The 22,254-nt window shown below is 43.6% G+C and overlaps 1 protein-coding gene across 1 annotated transcript in view; it reads right to left on the bottom strand.

Moving 5' to 3' along the window:
* Positions 1-21,950, bottom strand: part of LOC140721011 (uncharacterized) — a 47,326-nt gene extending 25,376 nt beyond the window's left edge. The window contains exons 1-4 of the mRNA XM_073035875.1: positions 21,890-21,950; positions 14,826-15,113; positions 9,003-9,233; positions 4,965-5,195 (exon numbers count right to left, since the gene is read on the bottom strand). Coding sequence (XP_072891976.1) covers positions 4,965-5,195; positions 9,003-9,233; positions 14,826-15,113; positions 21,890-21,950 — 811 coding nt within the window. The remainder of the gene's footprint in view (positions 1-4,964; positions 5,196-9,002; positions 9,234-14,825; positions 15,114-21,889) is intronic.
* Between the last annotated feature and the right edge of the window lie 304 nt (positions 21,951-22,254).

The raw sequence follows: 22,254 nt of genomic DNA, 5'->3' as shown, positions 1-22,254 counted from the left end.
TCTGACTGACAACATTCTCCTGTCCCAATTAAGTGGCAAAACCCCAAATAAAGAAATGAAATCCCCCAATTATTTTCTTGGTTATCTTTTGTCATACGAGATGCCCCACATCAGCGGCTGCCAAGGTTTATCGACGTCCGAATTATACGGTCTAGAATATTACGCACCTCAAAAAGGTTTTCCTCGACCATCCAGAACAATTGATCAATTCAGTTCAGAGCTTTTGCTTGTGAATCTGATTCTCTTACTTAAGAGTAAACAAAATACTTTTGCACAGTGCTTATTTGTACCGCATCGCAATATTACAGTCGACTTTTTTTTGGTTAAGTCTCCATCTCAAGCAAAGTTGCTTCCCCGTGGAAGTATTCACCCTTCCTCACTGACACCATCCGACTGCACAAAAACCTTGTGTAACGGGGCGGCATCCTTAGCCTTTATCCCTCCTCTGTTTGCCCAGCTCCTGTAAAACGGCCCTCGACCCACTCCAATGTTCCTCTAAATATCCTCTCCGACAGATATTCTCTGGAACTCTAACAAGCCTAGGCGCCTATCTCAGCTCAATCCAAATCCTAAAGAGGCTGAAAGCAGAAGAATCTGTTCTTAAGGATCTGCTAAAATGAAATACCTACAGCACAACTTAAAAAATCTTAACCAGTGCGTTATATGAAAGGAGTGAAGAGAGTAGAAATCCTATCGGTGAAAAATTAACTGAAAAGATAATAATGGGGGAATAACATGGCGGACGATATCAGTCTCACTATGGAAGTAAACAGTAGGCTTCTGAAAGAGGTAGCTGAAGAGAATTTGGGGAAATAATAAATAAGCTTCTCAGAAACGACAATTAGAAGCCTCAAGCATTAAAGTAATTGGAACTCCTAAGTCGTCGTCGATCAACATCAGTTCTGTATTGGTAAGCAGTTGAGCATCGTCGCCTAACAATACATTTCCCCTGATGAAACTCATTGTGTGTTTACATTTCCATTTATTTGATACCAAAAGCTGCCAGTTGAAATATTCTTTACCGCTCTATTCAGCCTTAATGTCCCGTCTGTAACAGGAAGCGCGATTCTGTGCCATGCTTTTCGCGATAAGTATGCATAGATTATAGCAGTTTGCCTTCCCTTAATATTACCCCTACCATTGTCATCATAACAATGTTTCGTCCACGATCTTGTCAGCAGCAGCCTGTTGTTGAGAATGTTTTTCTTAAATTGGATGCTGCGTTACAAACCAGATGTTACTATGGAGCTTCATGTATAGCAGCCCTTGGGAGGCTGTGATCATCATATGACAGAATTCATACTGCAGTTTCAGAAGGAGAAACATAACCCACCTGTATCTGTATTGCAATTCAATAAAGGGGATTGCAGAAACATGAGCGCGGAAGGGCCCATTTCAATTGGAGGAGGATGCGGGCAGGGATGACAACAAAGCAGGAATGCTGAAGATTCTGGGAATAGCTGACCAGGAGCAGGGTGGATATGTTTTACAGAGGATGAAATTTTTAAACGGCGTGTGTAGGCAATAGTGGCTGATAAGGGAAGCTAAGTACAGCAGAAACGCCAAGGGAAGGAAATATAATGTACCAAAAATTAGTAGGAAATTGGATGATTGGGAAACCTTTAAAATCCAACAAAAGGTAATTAAAACAAAAAAAAAAACTATAGGAAGGGAAATGCTGAAATATGATGGCCAACTAGCCAATAATATAATTCAGTATCAAAAAAGATTTGTTTTTAGTTATATAAAGAGCTATCAAGCATAAAATTAAGTGGTCCTCTGTAAGTCTAGGGTACATATGCTCTTGGTTCCACCAAACACAGTCTGGGTCAATGCTGTGTATCTATTGCCCCCAATGAAATTAATGTCGGTAAAATCGTACACTGCTTACAATTATGAAGAAAGTATATTTGCAAATGTCAGCTTTATCGAACAGTATGTAGGAAAAAAGAAAAGGGAAAAAACAGAAATGTCTATTACTGTCAATCGAGTGAAAATGTGCACATAACTTAGTGCTGATCTAGAAGTTGTCTGTAACTCACTCCCCGACAGGGTGTCCTGGACTTCCGAGACTTCCTTATTTCACCTTGAGCTCCTCCAGATTCAACCATCCCTTCTGAATGTTTGTCTACAGGAGGTTGCCTCCCTTTCCCTATCACTCGTGTCTGCTGTCGGCTCAGCTCACCCTGCTCCATGATCGAAGTTAACTTCTGTCAGTTCTCATCTTCTCGATCCAACATTTTCTCGTTTAGCCCTTACATACTGTTCATATTCTTTACCTTCACAGTATGGTTTTTGACCCGGCCCAAGAAATCCCTCATAACAAGTGTCTATACCAAATTTTGAACCACAAATCCATTTAGAATCTATAAGTAGCCTATTTGAAAATAATAAATAGGTGATTAATCCTTAATGAATGTTTCAGAGATCTAAAACCCATTTCAATAGATACGGGTGAAATTTGACCCGTAACAGCCTCAATGTACAAAAAGTTGTAGCACCTGTACAGAAGTATAAAATTTTCAAATGTTTTCATTTCTGCACATTTTGGATCACTTTAGGAAAAGTCATCAAATTTCGGCTAAAATTGCATTTAGTGTGATTTCCTTTACTGTCAAATGTCAAAACAGGTTAAATTTGACCGGAACAGTATGTAAGGGTTAATCTCCTTTTCCATTCCTTCGACATCCGGCACATTTAGGGGTTCCTGTCACTCTAGCTACTCCTCCAGGACGTAACATGACAGGCTGAGACACGGTTCCTTATTTCTGCTCATCACCGTGCTTAGAAAGAACTTGCACCTTCCCAAAAGCAGCTCCGAACACGGGCTGAATGGAAAAGGTTTTCAAAATGTTCTCGCCATTTCTCTCTTTGCATGCTTCCAGGAGCCTTCTCACAATAGCAGTATTCGTTCCCACAAGAATGAAACTCCGCCCTTTTTTAACCGGATCCGGGCAGACCAGCAGTGTCAGTTATCCCAACATCTCAGTTATTCCAAACATCTGCTTCCTAGTGTTCCATCCGCAAACCAAAGTAACCATCGTATTAATTCTGCTCATCTCAAGGACACTGAGACACTAAATGGTGCATGCGTCAAATGACGGTTGTGCAAAAGATTCAAAAAGCCAACTAATCGGTGAACCTGGGTCATGTATGGATCCAGCAGAAAAACTTTCAATCCGGATGGACATACACTGATACGAAGCTTTCCTCTCCGAAATGTCAGCCGTTCCTTCACTGCCCCTCCATCGTTTTACATCTCTTTTGTTTTGCAGTTTGATTAATTGCTGATTTAATTACCTAATATTTTCCTGTCCTTCACTGCCGCTTGAAAAAGTCCATATTCTCCACAACTGTTACGGAAAATACCGGTTAGCTTCCTGGTCAAGGAGTAGTCTTCGTCTTTACTTCACCAGTGGTCCGGCTTCCATTTGGTCTTATTATGCTTGATGTCAGCACCAACCGATGTCATCCGAAATACGTCGGCCCTCAGATCTTTCACGACATCCTGCAAACCACCTGCTTCAGCAACAGAGGCGACAACCGAGCAGCGTGCCACGCTGACGGAGATTTCCCGGTTCTCCATGCCCCTTTCCTCCTCTCTACCTTCTCTGCGTATCTCGGTAAAAATGGAGGAGGGCACATCTGGCGGGTCATTCAAATATGTAGAGCAATCGCGTCAATCATGCAATCACGGGCCCTTCACAACTTGCTCCATCGCAAGCAATTTCTCTCAGAGAGTTGATGCCCCTGTGGCTCAATTAGTGCAGCAGCTTTTCCAACCTCAAAATATAGCCAAATAATCTTTCTTCTTTCTCCTAGAAAATGTGCTTAAACTTCATCCTAAATTCGGCAGCACATTCAGCAGTGCCAAATTTATCTTCCAGAGCTTGCAGGGAATGAGGTGACTGGGCTAATGGATTTTCAGACTTGTGGACTTTAAATCAACCGCTGATGGATTCAGCTGACGTATCACATCATATAAACCCTTCGTCTCACTCCGCAGAAACGGGGGCAACTTGTATTTAAGATCTCTGCCCTTAAATACGGGACGCTCGACTTCTGTAGTTCTAGATAGATATGGCGTAAGTTTCGGTTGTCACGCCCACCCGAACCTAGACCTGTTTGATTACTGTGTAAATACCTCTCCGTGCAATTCGCCGTCGGCAAACAATAAGAGATCTTACAATGCATACAGTTATAAAGTATATATGCAATTTTCAGCTTTATCGAAGTTAGTAGGAAAAGAAAGAAAAAAAAAGCAAGGCACATTACAGTTATCCCAGTGATGATCTGCACGCACATTGAAGCTGATCTTAAAGTTGTCTTTAACTCATGCGTTAGACCCTGGGTTCACTTTCTGAATGCCGCTCGAAATCCATCTCGAGGCCTAATTTGGAGCGGTGTGCGCAGAACTGATCACCTACCTATCGAAAGGTTATCCATATGATTGAAGAAGTGCAGAGGGAATTTAAAAGGATGTTGCCTGGACTAGAGAATTTGAGTTATGGAGAAAGTTTGTAAAAGGAGTTTAGAACGGCACGGTAGCATAGCGGAGAGCGTATTGTGTTACTGCGCCAGTGGCATGTGTTCGAATCCGGCTTCTTTGTAAGGACTCAACCCTTTCTGCGCACAACATGTGTTTCCAGTCTCATCTCCGATTCCAAAGAGATTTGGAGTAGGACGTTAATTATTCATTTGTGTATATTTGGTAGTGCACACCTGTTGGATCGTGCTGTATGAACGACTGAAGGGTGGGGAATATATTGTCTGCCATGTCTGCCGGCTCCTTCACAGTTATTTCACCTGCTACATTTAGTAACAGATGGCTCAGCAGAAGATTGATACTATGATTAATGAGTTCACACAGTATTTTATTTTCTCACCAATTGCGGAATTAGTCCGAGACTTACCTTTGACAATGTATTCAACGTTTCATTTGCAACTATTTGCAATTTACTGACCTGCTCCATGTTCAAAGCTTCCAGACTGTTCCGAAATATTTCTGTCAAAATAAATCTTTTCTTGAGAAGTGGTTCCGGTGTGTGGATCTCCTTGGAATAGATCAGGATCCGGAAGATATATTTGTTCACTCTCACTCGATTTTGTGACATGATCACCGTCCGCATCCGACAAGCCGTCAGTCTGGGTTTTAATGCATGCGTATATTCCTCCCATTTCACTTGCTTTGCTATCTGAAAAAATGCAAATTCAGGCCAATGAGCAAAGGAGTACGAGATTGACGCTAATCAGAATCTGACTGGCAAAGCTCTGATGTCCCAATTAAGTGGAAGACACCCAAAAGGAAAAAAAAAACAACGGAAATTCCAATTACTTTCTTGATTAGTGTTTGTCATAAGAAATGTCCCACATAAGCGGTGGCATGATTAATCGACGGCCGAACTGTACGGACTCGTCTTTTTCAGCATTTTGAACACCTTTTCTCTCGTAAGAGTAACTGCACCCACTTCTTTTACTTCACAATCTACAACATCAGGCATGCTGCTAGTGTCTTTCACTGTGAAGAATGATGCAAAATTCTCATATATTTCATCAGCCATTTCCTTGTTCCCATGATTATTTCTCCTGCCTTATTTTCTAGCGGTCATAAATCCACTCGTGTTTCTTCTTTATTTTTAATATACGAGGGGTGATCGGTAGGTTCGTGGCCTGAGGCAGAAGGAGTCAATGCTAGAAAAACTAGCACAACTATTTTTCAACATAGTCCCAGCCTTCATTTATAGATTTAGTCCAGCGGTCGTGCAGCATACGGATCTCGGACCTCCAGAAAGTGTCCACAGCCGGGGTGATGGATACGTTAGTGGCCTGAGGTAGAAGGAGCTGAGACACATGCAATTGCTCATTGAGTCATTATGCACAAAGCTTGAAGTTAATAACTCATCTCCTTCAACCATAGGCCACGACGTTATCAATTATCCTTCATACTTGAAAACACTTTAACTCTTCACTTTGATATTATTTGCTAGCTTACTTTCATATTTAATCTCTTCCTTTCTAATGATTTTGTAGTTGTTTTCTGTAGGTTCTTTTTCAAAAAAAACTTCCCTATCCTCTAATTTCCCACTAGGGTTTGCTTTGTTTCACGCCTATATCACGCCTTTGCTTTTATATTAGCTTTGACTTTGACTTCCCTTGTTAGCCATTCTTGTAATACATTGGTGGTGATGATGATGAATATGATGATGATGATGATGATGAAGAATAAAATTACCATTTGAGTATTTCATCACTTTTGGAATGCATGTGTCCTGCAACATCCTCTTTTTTTCTCAGATACGAACGCCATTGCTGTTCCGTTTGCATCTCTATCCGGCAGCTTTTTCCAATTTTGTCGAAATCATCACTCATACCACTGTAATTTCCCTTACTCCTCTGAAATACTGCTACCACAGACTTCACTTTCTCCCTTGGTAATTCAGCTCCCAACTGCAACCATTCTTCAGCCACGATTCAGATTTCGCCGCAACATCATTCCTGGAAATTTGTAATAGTCCAACAACAACATCCACCTTATATCTTATTGAATGTTGAAGTAGTAAAATAGATTCAACAGTGGCTGGATGGGAGATGCCAGAGAGTAGTGGTGGATAACTGTTTATCAGGTTAGAGGCCGGTGACTAGTGGTGTGCCTAAGGGATCTGTACTGGGTCCATTGTTGTTTGTCATATGCATTAATGATCTGGATGATGGGGTGGTAAATTGGATGAGTAAGTATGCAGATGATACTAAGATAGGTGGCGTTTTGGATGATGAAGTAGGTTTTCAAAGCTTGCAGAGAGATTTAGGCCAGTTAGAAGAGTGGGCTGAAAGATGGCAGATGGACTTTACTGCTGAGAAGTGTGAGGTTCTACATTTCGGTAGGAATAATCAAAATAGGACAGACATGGTGAATGGTAGAGCATTGAAGAATGTAGTCGAACAGAATGATCTAGGAATAATGGTGCATAGTTCCCTGAAGGTGGGATCACATGTGGATTGGGTGGTGAAGAAAGCTTTTGGTATGTTGGCCTTTATAAATCAGAGCATTGTGTATAGGATTTGGGTTGTAATGTTAAAATTGTATGGCCAAAGTTGGAGTATTGTGTACAGTTCTGGTCGCCGAATGATAGGAACGATGTCAACCATTAGTCTCTTCTCTCGTGCTCTCACACCCTGCCAAGTTAGTTTAACACTACCGAACAGCTCTAACAAACCTGACAGCAAGAATAATAGTCTCCCTTGGCTTCAGGTGAAATCTGACACTTCTGAGCAGGTAATACATACCTTACAAAAGATCCTAATGATCCAACAACCTAAAGCTTTGCCCCCCACACCGGTTTCCCAGCCACGCATTGATCTGCCAAATCATTCTGTTTTTACCCTCACCGGCGCGTGGCGTGAACAGCAATCCCGAAATTAGTACCCTGGAGTTCCTTCTTCTAAGCTTTCTACCCAGCTCTCTTTTCAGGATCCGATTGAGTTTGCTTCCTATGTCATTGTTACCATTCCGTACAAAAGAATCTTTCCAAATGATAGTTTCCCAAACACTTTTACGCCATATACCCCTACATTACCCGAGGGGTCCATAGACTAAGGTTCAGAACACCGATTCAAAAGACATGCACTCTGCTTGGTCTATTCCTGTTCCCAAGTTGATCATCACCAGGAATCGTGTGTTGATAGCCATCTGACAGCTCGTACCACGGGAGGTTTCAGGTGTACTCTTGACTGAGAAACACGTTGCTCTATCAATATCTTCCCGGTGTACAAGTCGGCTAATCTAAGACCCTACTTTATTCTATGCCGGGTGCATTGTGCCACTGTCCATTAGACTTGTCAAGGTCAAATCGATAACGTCATCTCCTCAAACAACATCCTGCATACGCAGACCCCACACTCTCCCCGGGTCTTCTGATGTCTCATTTCTTCAACAAGTCACGCATCGACTCATCCATCGGCACCCCGCATTTTCAGGCCGTGAGCTGCCCCAGTCCAGGGACCCCACATTCACCGTTTCAACCACTTTTCGCAAATAAAGTGACGCCACTGGTATGAGAACTTGTGCAATTCCACTTGCTACACACCAGGGAGATTGCAACCGGTCTGGCAGGATGAAGACGGAAATTACCAGAAACGATAAACTGTATACTGCGAAATGGATTTTAATGCAGACAAATCAAAAGTGATATATTGATCTTTGCAAGGATATTTCGGTAGTAATTCCACATCGATTGTTAAGACGTTGAGAAGCATGGTGGAACAGAGGAAACTGGGAATGTAGATCCACAATTCCTTGAAAGTGGCATCACAACTGTATGATGTCATAACCAGAGCTGTTGGCACGTTGCCCTTTATTGGTCAATGTACTGAGTCGAGGATATAACATGTTAGGTTAAATTTAAACTAAGTTGATTTTGAGCGCAATTTGGAGTAGCGTAGCAATTCTGGTCACCTGCAGGACAGATTTCCAAATGACTGAAAGAGTGCAGAGGAAAGTTTTAAATAATGTTGCCTGAACTTGACAATTTGCTTTTGAGATAAAGACTGAAGTGGTAGTTTAGGATGGCATGGAACCATAGCGGAGAACGGAAGTTATTTTATGGCGTCAATCAACTGCATTCGATTCCGGCCGCTTTGTAAGGACTCTATCCTTTAACCCCGCAACAACATCTGTTACCAGTCTCTTCCCAGATTACAAAGAGATTTGGTCTAGGAGGGTGGTTAGTGATTTGCGCATAATTGGGGGACGCGAACCAGTTGGGCCGTTATGCATGAACGAAGTAAGGGCAAAAGGAATACATTTTATCGCATGTCGGCTGGTTTACACTAATTTATTCCACAAGCAACATTTTGCAACAAAAGTTTCAGCAGTTGATTGATTCTCTGCTTGAAAGTTTCACACAGTATTCCATTTTGTCACCGATTGCTGAATTAGTCAGGAACTTACTTTTGACAGTAGACTGATTTTTTTTTTCTTTTGCAACTATTAGCAATCCACTCACCTGCCCCATGTTCAAAGCTTGAAGACGGTTCCGACACATTTTTGTCAAAAGCAATCTCTTCACGAGGAGAGGGTCCTGTGTGTAGATCTCCTTGCAATAGATCAGGATCCAGAAAATGTCTTTCTTCACTGACACTCGATGCTGTTGCGTGATCAGATTCCGCATCCGGCAAGCCTTCAGGCTGAGTCTTAGTGCATGCGTGTATTGCTCCCATTTCATTTGTTTTCCTACCTAGAAAATGCAAAATTCAGGGTAATAATCAAAGAAGCACGTGACGGACTCCAATAAGTATCTGACTGACAAAATTCACGTGTCCCAATTAAGTGGCAGAAACTCAAATAAAGAAATGAAATCCCAATTATTTTCATGGTTATCTTTTGTCTTACAAAATGTCCCACATCAGCGGCTGCCATGATTTATCGACGGCCGAATAATACGGTCTAGATTATACAGCGCCTCGAAAAGGTTTTCATCCATCATCCAGGGCAATTGATCAATTCAGATGAGAACTTTTGATTCTGAATCTGATTCTCTTACTTAAGAGCAGAACACAGAAATAGAGAGAAATGTAAAGTGTGGAAAACAAATTAAAACTAAAACTGATATGTTGGCAGTTCAAAACACTTTTGAACAGTACTTATTTTTACCGCATCGCAATATTACAGACGATTTTATTTTTGGACAAGTCTCCAACTCAAGCAAACGTGCTTCCCCGTGGATGTATTGTCCTTCCTCCTTGACACTATCCGTCTGCGCAAAACACCTTGTATAACAGGGACGGCATCCTTAGACGTTATCCCTCCTGTGATTTATTTTTACTTATATAAATAGCTATCAAACAGAAAATTAAGTGTTCCTCTGTAAGACAAGGGTGCATATGCTCTTGGTCGCACCAAACACAGTCTGTGTGAATACTTTGTATCTCCTGCCCCCATGAAATTAACTGTCGGTAAGATCGTACCTGGATATAATTATGAAGAAAGTATATTTACAAATGTCAGCTTCATCGAGCAGTATGTAGAACAAAAGGAAAAGGAAAGAAAACAGAAATGTCTATTACTGTTAATCGAGTGAAAATGTGCACATAACTTAGAGCTCATCTTGAAGTTGTCTGTAACTCACTCCCCGACAGGGGTATTGTTCCTTCCTCCGTGAAGGCATTCATCTGCACAAAGCACCTTATGCACCTGGGACAGCATCGTCAATCATCTTCCTCCTGTCTTCTCCCAGCTCCCGCCGGAAAGAACTCAACACACACAAGTGCCCGTCACAAAAACCTCACCGCCCAGTGTTCTGTAGAATCTTCTTCCATATCTACCATCTTGATAGGCTGACACAATATTACAAAGCTGAACAACAATATCCCTTATCTTAGCTCAACCGCAAGTAGGCTGAAAGCAGAAGAGACAGCTAAAATGAAATACGTACAGAAAAGCAGTAAAAAAAATATAACCAGGGAGTTACAATCTCCACCACCCCCACCTCATGCACCAAGAAAAATAGTCATGGCATCATGAATTTGAAATTTATTAACTCATCATTAACAACAGAATCTTCAAAGGAATTTCGCAGTGCCAGGACGTCCAATTCATTTGTAAATGGCTGTAAAATTTCTCACTCAGGGAATAGATGCGACACTCTTTTCGCACGGCGCTTCATAGGACAGCCTCTCTGACAGCCTCCCATCTTCAGCTCCTCCAGATTCAACCACCCCTTGTGACCCTTTAACTACAGGAGGGTGCCCCCTTTCCCTATCACTCAGGATTAAGTAAATGTCTTTCTTCACTGACACTCGAAGCTGTTGCGTGATCAGTGATCGCAATTGACAAGCCTTTAGGCTGTGTGTTAATGCACGAGTATAATCCTCCCATTTGAGTTGTTTTGCCAGATGGAAAATACAAAATTCAAGTTCATGATCAAAGAAGCACGTGACTGACGCTAATTAGAATCTGGCTAACAAAATTCCCCTGTCCGAATTAAGTGGCAGAATCCCAAATAAACAAAGGAAATCTCAATTATTTTCTTGATATCCTTTTGCCATTAAAGATGTCCCACATGAGCGGTTCCATGATTAATCGACGGCCGAACTGTATGGACTCGACTATACAGTGCCTTGAAATCTAATGCACCAACATCCGGGACAATTGATCAATTCCTTTGAACGTTCTTACTTGTGAATCAGATCCTCTTATCTAAGAGTAGAAGACGAAAATAGGGTGAAATGCAAAGACTAAGAAACTAAGCATTCAAAAACCGAAAACTGAAATGTTGGCAGTTCAAAGTAATTTGCATATTACTTATTTGAAAAACTTTTCGCAATGTTACAGTAGTTTTTTTTTATAAGTCTCCATCTGAAACAAACGTGCTCCCCCACGGAAGTATTGGTCCCTCCTCCTTGAAACCATTCACCTGCACAAAGCACCTTCTGTGACAGGGACGGCATCCTTTACCTCCTTAGCCTTTATTTTCCCTCCTGTGTTTTCGCAGCCCTGCAAAAAACACAACCCTCGACCCACACGAGTGGGACCCTTCCGACAGACATTCTCTTTACCCTTCTCCCAATTCCATCAACCTGAATGGCTGACACAACAACACTAAGCTGAATAGCTGAACCCTTATTTCAGCTCAATCCCAAAGAGCCTGAAAGCAGAAGAAACTTTTCTTACAGAACGGCTAAAATGAAACACCTATAGCATAGTAGCAAAACTCTTAACCAAGACGTTACAGATATGTAAAGAGTGTGAATAGTGGATATCCGATCTCTGAAAAATTGTGCTGAAGTTTTAATAATAGGGGTTAACATCGTAGGCGATATCAGTCTTCACTATGGAAGTCTTCACTCCTTCACTATGGGTTCTGAAGGAGGCAGCTGAAGATATTTTGGAGAAAGTAGAAATAACCTTTTAAGAAACGAAAACTGGAAGCCCCAGACTTTAAAATAATTGCATATTCCAAGTTTTCGTTGACAAACTATATTTCGTTACAGGTAAGTATTCGGGCCTCATCGCCTAACAATACATTTCCCCCGATGAAGCTGTTTTACATTACCATTTACTTGATACCGGAAGCTGCCAGCTGAAATAGTTTCGACCGGCTGTAACACGAACCCCGATTCTGTGCCATGTATTTCGCCATAAATATGCCTAGATTCCAGCGGTTTACCTTATTTTAATATTACCCCACTCGTGTCATCATAACAACTTTTGGTCCAAGATCCTGTTAGTTGTGGGAAAGGCCACCCTAAATTGGGTGTTGCATAATAAACCAGATGTTATTTCGGAGCTTCATGTAAAGCAATCCTTGGGAGGCAGTGATCATAAAATGATTCAACTCATACTGCAATTTGAGATGGAGAAGTATCGCAGGTATCTGGGTCGCAATGCAATAATGGAAATTGCAGAAGGATTAGAGTGGAGGAGGTGTCCAGGTGGATTGGACGAGGATACTGGCAGGTATGAACACCAGAGCAGAAATGGTTGAAGTTTCTGGGAACGTTCACAAAGAGCAGGGTGGATTAGTTTCATTAAAGAAGTTGTTCCCAAATGGCAAGTGTAGGCAACCGTGGCTGATAAGGAAAGTTAAGGACGCAATAGAAACCAAGGAAAGGGCAAAGTTGGCCAAAACTGCGCTTAATCGTCTAACTTATACTCCAACAGTATCATATACAACTTCAGCATAACATCCCATCTTAGGTACTCAGTATGTTGATATATGAAGGTCAAGGTGCCAAAAGCTTCCATTCCGACTCCATTCATCTGTGACGACATTTTTCCAGCTGGTCCAGATTCCGCTGCAAGCCATGGCAGTATTCCTCGCTGTCGACCGCACTTCCAAGCTTCGCATCATCCGCATATTTGCTGATCCAGTTCACCACATTTTCATTCAGTTTGGATATAGATGAAGTAAAGATGCAGTATAGATGCAGAACAGTAAAGGACGATCCCTGCTGCAGTCTACTTGTGACAGACCTCTAGTCGGAGAGGTAGCCATCGGCTCCCACTCTTTGGCTTTCCCTACAAAGTAAATGTCCATTCCAATTTACTACCGCATTTTGAATGCCGAGCGCCTGAACCGCATTGTCCAGCCTCCTATGCGGGACATTGTCAAATACCTTGCGAAAATTCATATATACAATATCTACTACATTAGACGATTCTGTGTAACTAGCAATATAGAATTATCGGTTTTATGTCATTAATGATATATAAAGATACATTTTGTGTCGATGGCAGACCGGAACTGTTGAATTTCCTCTCTCAGACACATTGTTGACAGTTTGGGAACAACTGGACTACAAGCACCGGCAGATACAACATCCAGTGGGTCATCCTGCAGGGCTGGTTATTCCTTCTCATTGAACACACAAACACCAGGAAAAGGAGCAGGCTACATCGCCCCTTGAGCCTGCCCTGTCATTCAATAAGACCCCAGGCCGGTCCATCCTTGACCCTACAACAACACTCCTATCATCAGTTTCCCAGACCATTGACCCCACGACAGCCTGCCGCTGTTTGTCCCCCCAAGATTGTGAATCCCTCTGCTCACTACCACTATGTGCTCAAAACTTTCCACAGATGAGCCCCTCTTCTCCCCAACGGGACAAACATCCTGTCCGACCCCGCTCAGACCATCCTTATCCTTTCAACAAAATCCCCCCTCTCCTTCCTTCTGCCTGTATCCTTCATTCCCCCTCCCTCAGGAGCGGGCATCAGGACGACGGGCCGATCGCTCTCCTCTTACCTCTCAGCGATATTTGTGTCTCAGCAGGAAACGCTTCACAAATGCCCTCAATTTCACTCGGAAGGAAATGGAAATAAATCAAAAAGCGGGACATTTACATTTACTGAGGTTTATTCACCTTTAACGGGGAGTCCGAAGCCAGAGGGGACGCTGAACAGCAGAGATAACACCCTCTTTGCAGGTCCACCGCCGCTACTGGGTGCAAACAATGATTGACATCTCTTCGCATCAATGTGAACAACGCGGCTTGTAAATACTCTGTTGAGAGCGCCGGTGGGGGCGCAGTGACGTGATAAACACTTCAGCCGTTGACCTGTCTCAGCGCAAGCAGGCAGCAGGTGTATGACGTAAAATACCGCACACGTGACGTCAGATCCCGGTGTGGTGGGGGGGGGGGTGTACACGTATTTTGAAATGCCTGAATGGACGTTTAATTTGATTTCCGAGGGAAAACAAAATCTATCATGGGATTCGCCGGGCTGCGCCGCGTTACTGGTTCAGTGTGCAGTGTGCTGTTTGTATCGAGTTGGGTCACAAAATCCAATATTTTTGGGGGAGGATGGATGGAGTTGATGTAGAGGTCGGGAGTGTCACAGAGAAAGGGCCGTATAGTCGGGCCCACGCCTTGTCCGTCCGGCTTCAGACCAATGGTGCGATGTGGGGACCTCCGACCACTGGAGCCTCCGCGGCGATCTCTTCTTAATTCCCAGGTATATTTTGACAGTTTGGATATGATTTCAATATCCATGGATGCAGTCCTGGCAGCATCTGTGGATGGAAATAAACAGTCGACCTATGGGACCGAAACACTTCATCAGTACTGGAAAGGAAGGGATAGGGAAGCGAGATTGATCGATTCGGGAGGTGCGGGTTGTGGTTCTGTAAGACTCTGTCTGTGTGTCAGCAGCTGCCTTTCCACGCTCATTCCCCACAAAGGGAGTGGCCTTTCTGCTGAAAAATCCATTTCTTCCGACAACTCACTCTCATTGGGTATGAACAAAGTCGCTTTCATATCTTATGTAACCCTTTCTCCTGCAGGGAAACAGATAAAACCTATACCCTGTTATCGGTGCCAACACTTACATCTGATTCTATAACCGGATGGCGTTCGGTGCGGTCCGGGGAAACCACAGTCTGACTTCCCGGGCGAGCGACAATGGAGCTGGACAATGCAGCTTAACCTGCGCGGAGTGTTCAGTCTGAAATGATGCACAAATTGACATTTTCTGGCATCAATAGAGCTGCATAACTCGCACGTCACCTGACGAGCACGCAAGGTTCCAAATGGCCTCAGCGTGAGCCCACGAGCGCGAGGAGAACGAGCTCCGCGAGAGCGCGCGTGTCGAGCAGTGGGCGGGGTGGGGCTGAGAGCTGGTGCAAGAGAGCCACAGGGAGTCTGCACCGGGATTAACGGGGAAACCAACAGCGTGTCTCTGGGTCTGATACGGTGCTGCCCAGCTCACCGGGTTAGTCATAAATTCGATCCTCTAACACAGCAGGGGCACATAATTAACGCACAGATCTGCATGCAAATAACTAATCAATTTAACATTTGTTTTCAATTCAACTATAAAATAAAATCATATCTCCCTTTCGGAATGCAATCATTATACTGGCTTACCCTAATCAAATTGTCAGAACTTTTCCAGTCAACATACCAACACGCATAACTGGATTACACGGCCCCTCGAAACTCCTGCTGCAGATAATGATATCATGGCTGAACAGATCTAAAATTTCATTTCGTATTGCGCCCTGTCCATACCTGTAACACTTCAAACCCGCTGTGTATCAACAATCTTGGCCTTAAACAGAATCAAAAACATGCTTCCACTGGTCATTGTGGAGAAAAAATCAAAACACCCTCAATCGGCACAGGAACAATAGTTGTATTCCTCTGAAATAAGAAACTAAGAAAACGGAATAGGTGCTTGCTGTACCGCTCCCGCACCATTGCTTTGAAACAGGTGGCCATTGTTCTAGAGCTGATCTCAATCTTTCTCTAACCTGTGGAAAATGTCAATCGTGCAAACAGGTGACGGTAGGAACAAATAGCTTAAATTAGCTTGAACGAAAATCTCTTTGATTGCTGATCCAATGAAGAGACAACTGCTTTTTTTTAAAAAAATAAAGATCCGAAATGAATATCAAAAGCTGAAATATTCTCACATTAATTCCCTAAGAATATTCCAGTGTATCATTTTGTACAAATAACCCCGCGCATCGCCCCACACCGATCTCTCGTGAACAAGGGAACACACACAGTGCTGGAGGAACTCAGCTGGTCAGCCAGCATTTATGCATGGGTTTAGAGAGTGACGTCGTTCAGCGAGTCCCTCATCAGGACTGGAATGGAAAGCGGAAGAGGGCAGATGATTGACTGATTTGGAAGGTGCGGCTTGTTGCTCTGTGAGACTCGGTGCTCAGGGTCTGTGTGTCAGCAGCTGCCTGTCCGTGCACATTCCACAGAACAGGGAGCGGCCGATCTACTGAGATCAAATCCAACCGGTTCTCCAAGACATTGTCAATCAAGCGTGAAGAAATTTTAATAATGTATTTAATCCTTTCGGCTGCAGGAAAGAGCGGTAGAACCAATGACGCGGTGTAAAGAACATTACCGGGGGTCTCGCAGGTCGACTGCCCCTTTTTTTTCCAGAGATGCTGCCTGGCCTGCAGTGTTCGTCCAGCATTGTGTGTGTGTCGCTCGGATTTCCAGCATCTGCTGATTTTCTCTTGTTTGAGAAAGATTGGTGACGAGTCACAACCCCGTGGGATAATTCATATGTTACTACCGGGATGAATGATTACTTCTGCTCGCACTCAGTAGTAACCACTCTCGTTTCTATTAATCCATTTGACAGTAATTGACTCGCTAACATGAACATGTCAGGACTCCCTGCTTCCACTAAATTCACTCACGATCACGAATAACGCCAACACTCGCTGTAAATGCTAAATAGTTGTACAGAATCATCGACAATGCTTACCTCTGATGTTGTGACCGGATGGCGTTCAGTGTGGTCCCGGAAGATCACAGTCTGACTTCCCGGGTGATCGACAATGTTCCGACACCGGTGTGTTCCCCCTGTCCGGAGAGTTGAGTCTGAGCTGCTGCTCCCGAGGCCACTCGGCTGTGACGTGTCCGTCGCTCATTACAGATGGACAGGGCTGGGACTGCTGCAGTCCGGCTCGCACTAACTCCACCTGCTCAGGACGGGTCTGACAGCGGGAGGAGGCGAGTAGGGGGCAAATGTAGCAACCCTAAAGAGGTGAACAAACAGGCTGCGTTAATCATTCTGTCCGGATTTCCGTGTCGATCATTCATTTTCATTCATCTAACCAGTGGGGCGGAGTGTCTGCTTAACTCAGCGAGTCGCAGGCTGCTAGTTTGATCCAGCCCAGGTTATGGGAGGGTCGGATCTCCACCCCGTGTGTAAGCAGGACTGCCCGGCGTAGGTATAGTTTTCGCTCAAACGTCCTTCACCTTTTCAGGTACAGGGACCCGCTATCCTGCTGAATTTAATTCAAACACCTTTGACTATATATATTCACACTCAACTGGAATAAATCTGGTCAAATATTTTCTCAGCACCACTCAATTCAGGGGAATTTGCTACAATTCCTTTATTAACTCTATTACTGAGAAATTATCGCATTTGCATCCGGACAACTATTGTCACAAGAAACCCCTCGCACACGGTTCCATTTCACAAGCATTGTTTTTTGATCCAAACTTCGCCGGAAATACTTGTTCAATTTGTTTCTCTTACAATCCGGATTTTCCAAATGGCCAGAAGTTTTGCCTGTGGAGGCAGTGATGAGCAGTTTGAGAATGGGCGCTGTTGAGGAAATGATGCAAGAATTTAAGTAAGAACTGTTGTCAGAATGGCCGCCTTAGAGGGAGAGACATACTGATCGAAAATGAGCGCCAGAGAGGGAATAGTGTGCTGATTAAAATGGGAGTCTCACTTACCTCTATCGCCTGACCTAATCCTCACACTTCCTATACCTTTATCTCATGTATCCCATCTATACCCCTCGTAAATTTGTAGACCTCCATCAAAAATCCTCCAAATCTTCTGCGTTCCAAGGGACAAAGTCACAACCGATTCAATCTTCCCTTACAATCAAGTCCCCCAATGCCGGATATATCCTTTTAAATTGTCACTGATACTGATACTGATACTGAGTCAAACTCTGTCAGAACGTCTGCAGGATATTTTCAAGGAGTGGGCGGGGAGATAGCCAGAGCTTGTGGTGCTGATTGGAACCATGACATAATCAGAAAGGGGAAAGAGATCCTGCACAGTGAGTATATAGAGTTGGAAAGAGGCTGACGAGAAGGACGTCCAAGGTTGTAATCTCCGGATTACTCTCTGTGCCAAGTCTACTGAAGGTAGGAGTGGGGTGATGGCACGACCGAATGATGACATTGGAACATTTTCTCGGGAAGGGATGACCAGTATAAAAGGGACGGGCTGCACCTGAACTGAAGGGGATCCAATATCAGGGCCGGGAGGTTTGCCGATGCTACTCAGGAGAGTTTAAACTATTTTTGCATGTGGCTGTGAACTGGAGATCCAGGTCGATAAGGGAAGTATCGGACTAGAAGGTAGATATAAGGGAACATGTTGATGTAACAGGTATGATTGATCGGATAGTTTGAGTGTCTATATTTTAATACCAGGAGTATTATAGGTAAAGGTGACTAACTTAGAGCATGGAACAGAACATAAAGTTACGATGTTGTAGCCATGACTGAAAGTTGGTTGTGAGAGGGGCAAAAATAGGTTATTAATGAACCAGGGTTTCGAAGTTTTCGAAAAGATAGAGGAGGCAAAGTATGTTGGGAGGGGGGAGGAGGGGGGTAGCATAGCTGCACTCAGAGGAGGAGATATAGTGGTCAGTGGTCAGACTGAGTCCATTTCGGTGGAATTCAGGGCGAAGGAGGGTGTAATCACACTGATGCACTACAGACTCCCTAACAGCCACCGGAACATTGAGGCACAGATATGTAATCAGAGTAAGGAAATTTGTAAAAAAAAATAATAGGGTTGTTGTCATTGTGGATGTCGACGTCCTTAATATAAACAGGGTCCGACTTAGAGCAGAGGTTTATATGGGGCCGAATTTGTTAAGTGTAGACAGGAAGTCTTCTGAAATTAATATATGAACACTCCAACGAGAGGAGGGCCCATGCTGAATCTGGTGTTGGGTAATGAGTCTGGCGAGGTAACTGACATTTCAGTGGATGAACAGTTAAGGAACGTTGACCACAAATCATGACTTTCAGGAGAACGATGGATGAGAAGAGGCATAGTTCCAGTAGGCGTATTTTAAATTGGAGTAGGGCAAATTACCAGGATATTAGGCAGGAACTAAGCAGCGTTAATTGGGAACATTTTGTCTGGCAGGCCAACATCAGATATTTGTGCAGGGTGTTTAAGGATCAATGGTACATAGTAGGGGAGAGGTATGTTCATGTCAGAAGGAAGGACGGGGATAGCATGATAGGGGAATGGCAATAGCAGGATAGGAGAATGGCAGATGTCCACAGAAGTGATGAATTTAGTCAAGAAGGAAAAGGAAATACATGTAAAGTTCAGAAGTTACGATAAAACAAAACACATCAGGTGTATGAAGACGTCAGAAAATAACTAATGAAGGGTTATAGGAAATCCAAGAGAAGCCATGAAAAGTCATTGGCAGAATTATGGCATGCATGTATAGAATCCTAAGGCATTCTATACATATATCAAAAGCAGGAGGATAGAGAGTGCAACGACACAATGGTAAAGAGGGAACGTAGTCCTGGATGCAGAGAATGTCAGTGAGGCACGTAATGAGTACGTGGATTCAGTATTTACCAGGGAAATTATATGGAGCACCAGGAAATCAGTATCGAATGTATAAAAACTGTGGGGCATTTAGAAGTCAAGAAGGAGGAAGTGTTGGGCCACCGAGAGAGTATTAAAGCGGATCGGACCGAGGGCCAAGGGCCCAATGAGATTTACACCAGGTTGTTGAAGGAGACAAGAAATGAGATTTCTGGGTCAATAACCAGCATATTTGTGTCACCGCTAGCCTCAGGCACGACCCAGATGACTGGCAAGTGGCTAATGTTCCACCTTTCTTTATGAAAAGAACAAGGGGAAATACTGGAAACTGCAGAATGGTTAGTCTTCCCTCAGTGTGAGTGAAATAGCTGAAGCAAATTCTTCGCTATAGATTATATGAATGTTTAGAAACCTTGGCCTAATTAGGAGGGGCATCTTAGCTTTGTGTGGGGTAGGTCTTGCCCTACTAACTTGCTTTGAGGTTTTTGACAAGGCATCAAGAGTGATGAATGAAGGTAGGGCACTGGATGCTGTCTACATGTATTTTAGTAAGGCTTTTGACAAAGTCCTTCATGGATGGGCGAATCCAGCCGATAAGGATGCACGAGTTCTGCGGTAAATTGGCTGTTTGAACTCAGAACTGGCTTAACCCAGATAAATACGAGATGTTGCACTTCGATAGGGCAATTGCAAAGAGACAATACACTGTTAAGGGTAAGATCTTTAACAGTGTGGCAGAGCAGAGAGATCTGGGATCCAATCTCATTGTGGCTCCACGGGTCGAGAGGTGGTTAAGAATGTTTATGGAATGGTTGCCTCGATTAGTCGAGTCATAGATTTGAAAAGTCCGGAGATTATGTTATACATTTATGAAACTCTAGTTAGGCCACATCTGGAGGACTGCGTACAGTCCTAGTTGCTGCACTACAGAAAAGGTGCTGAGGCTTTGGATAGGGTGCAGAAGATGTTTACTGGAATGCTGGCCAGTATAGAGTCCATAAGCTATCAGGAGAAACCGGATAAACTTGGATTATTGTCTCTGTAACGCTCGAGGCTGAGGGGAGATCTGACAGATTTACAAGATTATGAGAGGGATAGATAGAGTGGACTGTGTTTCTGATTCCGAAGGTCAAAATGCCTAATACCACAGGGCATGCATTGAAGGTGAGAAAGGTTAGATTCAAGGAGGTGGTTACGGCTAAGATTCACTGTAGAGTGAATTGGTAATGCCTGGAATATCCTACCTGGTAAAGAGGCATAGGCATTAGAGGTTTTTAAGGGATTTTTGAATAGGCACATGGATTTAAGGAAGACGGAGGGATATGGATATGGTGTAGGTAGGAGGGATAAGTGTTAGGCTGTTGCGATTAGCTTGCTGTCTGGTGCGGCACATTTTGGGCCACATGGCCTGTTCCTATGCTGTATTCTTCAGTGTTTTATGTGTGAGTATCTGGTCTGTCTGTAAGTGTTCTTCGGTTTTCCCTGACTGAGCAATGACATGACATTTTCCCTGAGTAGTAACGCCACAAGGCCCCTTTCATCACTTCCTCCCGCTGAATTCCGTTGCATCTAAATAATGGAACAGCTGAATAATAAGCTGCCAGTCTTGCCTTCCTGCACCGTCTAATGGCTACAATAGGTCATCTGCCTTTCCATACAGTCTTACTACGTTGTAATATACGAAACTCAGATCATTAGTCACAGCATGATTAACCTTTTGATTCCTGACTATGTCTGAGATCTTAAAAATATCTGTTTGAGAAACTTGGATAAGTACATGGATAGGAGCTTTTGGAGGGCATGGAGGGCAAGCCAATAGGAACAGTGCAGAGTAAAATTCCCGGTGTGCTACAGCGAGACAGGGAATCGAGTGCCGTCTAACACCTAATGTGAAATATAAAGACAGGGAATCGAGTGCCGTCAAACACCTAATGTGAAATATGAAGACAGGGAATCGAGTGCCGTCTAACACCTAATGTGAAATATGAAGACTGAGAATCGAGTGCCGTCTAACACCTAATGTGAAATATGAAGACTGGGAATCGAGTGCCGTCTAACACCTAATGTGAAATATGAAGACAGGGAATCGTGTGCCATTGATTTGTTCAGTGCCTTCTGATCAACCATGACTAACATCCTTGGCACTGCGGATGAACAAGTAGTTGATCTGATAATTTTGCCAAGACACAGTGCATCTTTTCACTCATCCGTGCCTCCTTACCCCAGCCGAACTTCACCCTGCCTCTCCCTGACCCTGCCAACCCTTCCCACTCCGCCCTGCGCCCTTCTCCCTCATCTCTGCTTTCTTACCACATTCCTTCACTATTTCGGACTCAAACCAGTCGTCCACTCCCTCTTCCACTGACGGCATTGCAACTCACCAGCCTTGTCCCGCTGAACAACTCGATCATCCTTCCCTCCTCTCTGAATATCCACAAACACTCTTTCCTCGACTCACATCTCACTCATCCCTCTCTCTTCGCATCTGTGCTCACGGACATCCTTGCTCGCTGCCCCTCTCGTTCAGCCATTCCACCTCGCCCCATCATGCACACCCCTTTTTCATTCCCCTCCTCTCTCACAGCACAATCCTCACCACCTTTCCTCCCCCTCTCCCAACCACGTTCCCTAAATCATGTACACTTGCTACATCTCTATTCTTATCCCACACACTC

Source organism: Hemitrygon akajei, unplaced genomic scaffold (genome assembly GCF_048418815.1).
Source record: "Hemitrygon akajei unplaced genomic scaffold, sHemAka1.3 Scf000049, whole genome shotgun sequence".
Classification (NCBI taxonomy): Eukaryota; Metazoa; Chordata; class Chondrichthyes; order Myliobatiformes; family Dasyatidae; genus Hemitrygon; species Hemitrygon akajei.
The sequence above is the reverse complement of the archived record's forward strand: the minus strand, read 5'-3'. Positions and strand labels throughout refer to the sequence as shown.